Genomic DNA, 7,120 nt, shown 5'->3' on the forward strand with positions numbered 1-7,120 from the left:
TGAGAGGTGGACGGAGACCCTCGTCCGCCTATGAGAGGTGGACGGAGACCCTCGTCCGCCTATGAGAGGTGGAGAGAGACCCTCGTCCGCCTATGAGAGGTGGACGGAGACCCTCGTCCGCCTATGAGAGGTGGAGAGAGACCCTTGTCCGCCTATGAGAGGTGGACGGAGACCCTCGTCCGCCTATGAGAGGTGGACGGAGACCCTCGTCCGCCTATGAGAGGTGGAGAGAGACCCTTGTCCGCCTTAGAGAGGTGGACGGAGACCATCGTCTGTCCCTGAGAGGTGGACGGAGACCATCGTCTGTCCCTGAGAGGTGGACAGAGACCATCGTCTGTCCCTGAGAGGTGGACGGAGACCATCGTCTGTCCCTGAGAGGTGGACAGAGATCATCGTCCGTCTCTGAGAGGTGGACAGAGATCATCGTCCGCCTATGAGAGGTGGACAGAGATCATCGTCCGCCTATGAGAGGTGGACAGAGACCATCGTCCGCCTATGAGAGGAAGACGGAGACCATCGTCCGCCTTTGAGAGGTGGACAGAGACCATCGTCCGCCTATGAGAGGTGGACAGAGACCATCGTCCGCCTATGAGAGGTGGACGGAGACCATCGTCCGCCCATGAGAGGTAGACGGAGACCATCGTCCGCCCATGAGAGGAAGATGGAGACCCTTGTCCTCTCTTTGAGACCCTTGTTTGACTCTCAGAGACCCTTGTTTGACTCGTAGAGACCCTTGTCGGTCTCTTTGAGGTGTGTGAGAGGATGAGCAGACTGGCACAGAGCAACATCAGCAGAGATACAGAATACACAATATACATTGATAAGACCACCGTTTAAGACCAGTTTTAACGTTACTCAGAAGGATCATATACAGTTAACAAAGAAAAGCTCACGTTGCTCCCCATTGAGTGCTGAAATCACTACGACCAATGAAAGCGTCTCAGAATTCAGTTTTTTAGCACTAGACACAACCGACTGGACACAGGATGAGAACTCTGTGTTAGTAAAGAACAGCTCAGGTAAGGTGAACCGTCCCCGCGTCTGCTGAACAGAAGACAGAATGGTGGAGCGTCAGTCTGTCCGTAAGAGTCCTGTTCAAGTCGCCCCAGCCATGCAGCCTCCAGTGATTCTGTGACTAAACATGAGCGTGGACACCGGCACTAAAAACAAAACACACACTCTTAATCGCTGCGGGCCTCCGATCCTCCCCAATAAAAACACCGTGAACCCCACTGTGATACACCGTTAAACGCCACGAATCCAACGCCTTGGCGGACCTCGCCCAGCGGTCTCCCCCCTCACTGTTTGGGGCTGGCAGGGCTGGATCTCTGGGCGGCGTGGCACGGGTCCAAGGACTCCTTGGTGGCGCCGCCGAACACGTCCACATCGTGGTCGGTCCATGGGGCGATGTTGCCCAGCGCCGATGAGCTGCAGTCGGCCAGGGCGGCGACCTCGGCCGGCTTCAACACCCGGTCCCACAGGTTGAACTGGGAAAGCTCCCCGACCAGTGCCTGGGAGGCGTCGAAATGCCCGCCCAGTGTGTCCTGCAAGAGAGAGAGAGACAGGAAGGTTGAATGCCAGAAGGAGGATTCAAGAGAACAAGCTTTTAATGGGAATATTTCTAATGTACGGCAGTCATGAACTAGCCTTTTGTTTCAACCCGAGAAAAAGATTGTGTAATACTTAGTTAGGTTAAGTTATTCTTCCACCTTCCCGCCGTGTGTGGTCTTTTAAAGTCTTTAAACTCCATGGTTCATGGTTACATGGATAACATACAACATTTATTCGTGTGATATCTTCGTTTCCGTAAGTATTGCTACTGGATGAGCTACGTAAAGATCGCTCCTTCCCTTTGAATCTTTCTGGTTGAAACTGAGCCGCAATAGGTGCACTCAGCCTTATTGCCATGGCAACCATTATGGGACTTTTATCAAATTTAAGGTGGAAAAACTCTAACCAGTAATTCTCACGAAGAAAGAACGCAAGAGTGTCTCAACCAGGACGTCAGTGACTATGTTCGGCTCAGTGTGCTGCATGTCGGCCTGATAGGTTACCCTCCATGTGTGTGACAAACCATCAATAAATCATGTTATTGATTATGGATTTAACACTAGGGTTGTTTAATATAATCTATTTCTGATCTTGGACAACTACAACCCTCCTCAGGTAACAGGAGTGAAACAGCAGGCTGAAGCTCTATCCATGCACAGAAATGTTGTGCTTTCATGATTCCCCTTAAACAAGATTAAAAGTGTTCATCCCCTTTAGAGTGAGAGGGATGTCCTGGGATTAAAATCTGTTCAATCCACACAACAGCAATTCCTCTTTTTCATCAATTATATTATTCATCAAACACTCTTCCTTCATTTCATATCCATGAAATCTTGTTGCATCATTGCAGTATCTTGCAGAATTGGACTGTTTTTCCTTCATGTGCCGACGACGGGCTGCTGCTCCTCTGACTCCAGGGAGGAGCTTCATATCAGACCTCAGAACGGTTACGTAACGCTGGTGTCTCACTAATGAGGGAGAGGCAGCCCAGTGTGAGTCTGTGCATGTGTGAAAACACTAATGATGCTCTCTTGAAATAGCTCTCCCTTTACACCATCCACCCATTTATACATATCAATTTATATACCCATTTATATACTCATTCACCCATCCACTCACTCATTTATGTATCATTCCATCCACCCATTTATACATATCCATTTATATACCCATTTATATACCCATTCATCCATCCATCCATCCACTCACTCATTTATGTATCATTCAATCCATCCATTTATACATATCTATTAATATATCCATTTATATACCCATTCATCCATGTATATATCCATTCATCCATTTAACTATTTATGTACCCATTCATCCACCCATTTATATACCAATTCATCCATCCATTCACCCATTCATATATCTATCCATCCATTTATTTCTCCATTCATCCATCCATTCATTCATCCATCCATCTGTTGGTTGATTGACATCTCACCTGCTCCTGTCCCAGTATGAGGACTCCTCCTGGTTTGATTGGATGCCAGGCAGCCAGCCCCTCCCCCCTGCCCTTCATCTTGCCCCCCTGGTAGGCCTTCCACACCCCGTCCCTCAGCGTCCAGCTCACACAGATGTGCTGCCACTGGTCCTTTGGGAGAGACAGAGGCAGCTGTGCCACCTGCAGGCCAGAGAGCACACAGCGGTCTTTACCAGGTGACACAATGTGGACCGTCCTTCTTTTAAAGGTCAACATTAATGCACTTTATGAAACACCAGCTGCAGAAAGCTTTCCTCACTGAAGTGTGTTTGCTGCTTTCTTTCTCTTTGTGGGTTTAAACATGTGTGTTTTTCAAGGGCAACATCTGTTGTAGTTGATCCTTTTGTGTAGCGAGGAGAATAAATGGGTTTTTAGCCGTGACGTTAAAATAAACTGAATTGAAAGATGAGTGAATAAAAGCCTCATGGAGGAGGCAGCAGTTCATCACAGCATGTGACCAGCAGGCAGAACATCCACCTGTTAGTGAAGCAGTAGGTAACGTTAGCGACGTCGCACTGCAGGTAATGTTAGCGTTGTCGTACGTCAGGTAACATTACCAATGTCGCACTGCAGGTAATGTTAGCGTCGTCACACTGCAGGTAATGTTAGCGTCATAAGGTAGGTAAAGTTATCGATGTTATACGGCAGGTACAGTTATCGACGTCACAAGGCAGGTAAACGTTAGCGTCGTTGCACTACAGGCTACGTTAGCGTCGTCGCACTGCATGTAAACGTTAGCGTCGTCGCACGGCAGGCAATGTTCCCTCTAAAGAGCGCTAGCAGAGGTACAGAGAGCGCATGTCGAGAAACGGGACGCTGATTGGCCAAGAAGACTCGACACGTCACATCAAAGATCTTATTATTGCGAGGATGGCTCACTCCTATCTCAGAAACACTGGCGCAAAAAAGATTTTTAACCCCTGAAAAAAAATCTTTGTGCGGTCTGAAAAATGTGCACGGTCTGAAAAATCTATTGCGCGGCCACTTCGACTGGCCTGTGCGGCCGCAGCTTAGAGGCAACACTGACGGCAGGTAAACGTTAGCGACGTCGCACTGCATGTAAATGTTCGTGTCGGTGTACTGCATCTAAACGTTAGCGTCGTCACTCTGCAGGTAAACGTTAGCGTCATCGCACGGCAGGTAATGTTAGCAACGTCACAAGGCAGGTGACGTTAGCGACGCTGCATGGCAGGTAATGCTAGGCAGATGACGTTAGCAAAGTCATAATGCCGGTGACGTCAGCGAAGTCATATGCAGACTGATCACAATATCATAACAAGCTCATAATGAGCTCATAAGGATTTCCATGGCGGCTCGTTTCACTTGACACATGACAAGCTAAACCTCGAGGGGACGAAACACCCGCTTCCCACTGGAAGAAGAAGATGTTTATTCCAGATTCCTCGATCTCTGCAGAGACCCCCGGGTACCTTGTCGTTGATGAGCAGCTCCACCGGGTGGTTGACTCCCTGCAGCAGCACCAGCTCGTTGGGCTGTCCCGGGACGGAGTAGGAGAACGGGGTGCCGATGCCGTCTTCTTTGACCCTCAGCCACACGCAGACGGTGAAGGCGTACATCTCCGTGATCTCCTTCCTCGCCAGGCCGTACATGTAGTTGGTCCTCATGGGAAAGGACAAGACGAAGCCGTCGGGGAAGGACGGCTCCGTCAGAGCTGCAGGAGACAGGAGACAAGGGACAGGAGAAAGGAGACAATTGAAAGGAGACATGGGACAGGAGACAGGAGACATGGCACAGGAGACATGGCACAGGAGACATGGGACAGGAGACAGGAGACAGGAGACAGGAGACAGGAGACATGGGACAGGAGACAAGGGACAGGAGAAAACGTTAGCAACACCTCACTGCAGGTAAACGTTAGCGTTGTCGCACTGCAGGTAAACGTTAGCGACGTCCCACTACAGGTAACTTTAGAGACGTCGCACTACAGGTAACTTTAGCGACGTCCCACTACAGGTAACTTTAGAGACGTCCCACTACAGGTAACTTTAGAGACGTCGCACTACAGGTAACTTTAGCGACGTCCCACTACAGGTAACTTTAGAGACGTCGCACTACAGGTAACTTTAGCGACGTCCCACTACAGGTAAACGTTAGCGACGTCCCACTACAGGTAACTTTAGCGACGTCCCACTGCAGGTAACTTTAGAGACGTCCCACTGCAGGTAACTTTAGAGACGTCCCACTACAGGTAACTTTAGAGACGTCCCACTGCAGGTAACTTTAGAGACGTCCCACTACAGGTAACTTTAGAGACGTCCCACTACAGGTAACTTTAGAGACGTCCCACTGCAGGTAACTTTAGAGACGTCCCACTGCAGGTAACTTTAGAGACGTCCCACTGCAGGTAACTTTAGAGACGTCCCACTGCAGGTAACTTTAGAGACGTCCCACTGCAGGTAACTTTAGAGACGTCCCACTACAGGTAACTTTAGAGACGTCCCACTACAGGTAACTTTAGAGACGTCCCACTGCAGGTAACTTTAGAGACGTCCCACTGCAGGTAACTTTAGAGACGTCCCACTGCAGGTAACTTTAGAGACGTCCCACTACAGGTAACTTTAGAGACGTCCCACTGCAGGTAACTTTAGAGACGTCCCACTGCAGGTAAACGTTATAAGGCAGGTGACGTTAGCGAAGTCATAGCCCCTCCCTCTCCTCCTCTACTCACTGTGCTCCAGCTCGGTGACCCGGTGGTCCACGGTGTCGATGCCCTGGTTGATCTTCTGGTGCTGGTCCTGCGTCTCCTTCCTCATGGTCAGTCGCTCCTCCTTCAGCAGCTTGATCTTCCTCTCCAGCTCCCCCTCCAGGTCCTCCACGCTCCAGGGGCCCTTCCCGCGCCCGGCGGGGCCCTTGGGTGGGGGCTTGGGGCCCGGGGAGGCGGGGCGGCGGCCCCCCGAGGGTGGGGGGGAGGAGGCGCCGCCGGGAGGCGGAGCGGAAGCTCTGCCGGCGTTACCGGTCGGAACGCTGGAGACCACGGACGCATCGGTGAGGTTCAAGGCGGCCGGACCGATCTCCGCCTGCAGGAGAAACTTTAACTTTATCTTTAACTGTATATATACATACATATACATATATATATATATATATATATATATATATATATATATATATATATATATATACATATATAAATACATATACATATATTCTTCATATGTATATATAAATACATATACATATATTCTTCATATATATATGAAGAATATATGTATATGTATTTATATATGTAAATATATAATTTCCAGAGAGCTGCTGAGGGGTTCACACTGACTGAGACAAGCTGCAGTGATGCAGCAGTGTGTGTGTGTGTGTGTGTGTGTGTGTGTGTGTGTGTGTGTGTGTGTGTGTGTCGGCCTCCTTCCTGTCCAGCAGCCTCATCTGTTATTTATGTCTCTATTCTGCTGTCTGAAGGTAGAGGGGAGAGATTTCCCACAAAGCACTGGGGCAGCACATGTGTGAGACATGAGCAACGAGTGTCACGAGTTACTCCAGAGGAAGGAGGGGCTTACAGGAGGGACAACAAGACAACAAGACAACAGGACAACAATACAACAGGACAACAGGACAACAATACAACAAGACAACAGGACAACAATACAACAAGACAACAGGACAACAAGACAACAGGACAACAGGACAACAATACAACAGGACAACAATACAACAGGACAACAATACAACAGGACAACAAGACAACAAGACAACAGGACAACAAGACAACAGGACAACAGGACAACAATACAACAGGACAACAAGACAACAGGACAACAAGACAACAGGACAACAAGACAACAGGACAACAGGACAACAATACAACAGGACAACAGGACAACAGGACAACAATACAACAATACAACAGGACAACAGGACAACAATACAACAGGACAACAATACAACAAGACAACAGGACAACAGGACAACAAGACAACAGGACAACAGGACAACAATACAACAGGACAACAGGACAACAATACAACAGGACAACAATACAACAAGACAACAGGACAACAGGACAACAAGACAACAGGACAACAATACAACAAGACAACAGGACAACAA

The 7,120-nt window shown here is 48.9% G+C and overlaps 1 protein-coding gene across 1 annotated transcript in view; it reads right to left on the reverse strand.

The window, feature by feature from the left end:
• Window positions 1-1,298: 1,298 nt before the first annotated feature.
• The window catches only part of nptxrb (neuronal pentraxin receptor b), a gene marked incomplete at both ends in the record, with an annotated part of 8,415 nt that continues 2,593 nt past the window's right edge, over window positions 1,299-7,120 (reverse strand). Inside the window, 4 exons of the mRNA XM_079219733.1 lie at window positions 1,299-1,544; window positions 3,002-3,181; window positions 4,471-4,712; window positions 5,730-6,078. Coding sequence (XP_079075859.1) covers window positions 1,299-1,544; window positions 3,002-3,181; window positions 4,471-4,712; window positions 5,730-6,078 — 1,017 coding nt within the window. The remainder of the gene's footprint in view (window positions 1,545-3,001; window positions 3,182-4,470; window positions 4,713-5,729; window positions 6,079-7,120) is intronic.

Source organism: Taurulus bubalis (genome assembly GCF_910589615.1).
Source record: "Taurulus bubalis genome assembly, chromosome: 6".
NCBI lineage: Eukaryota > Metazoa > Chordata > Actinopteri > Perciformes > Cottidae > Taurulus > Taurulus bubalis.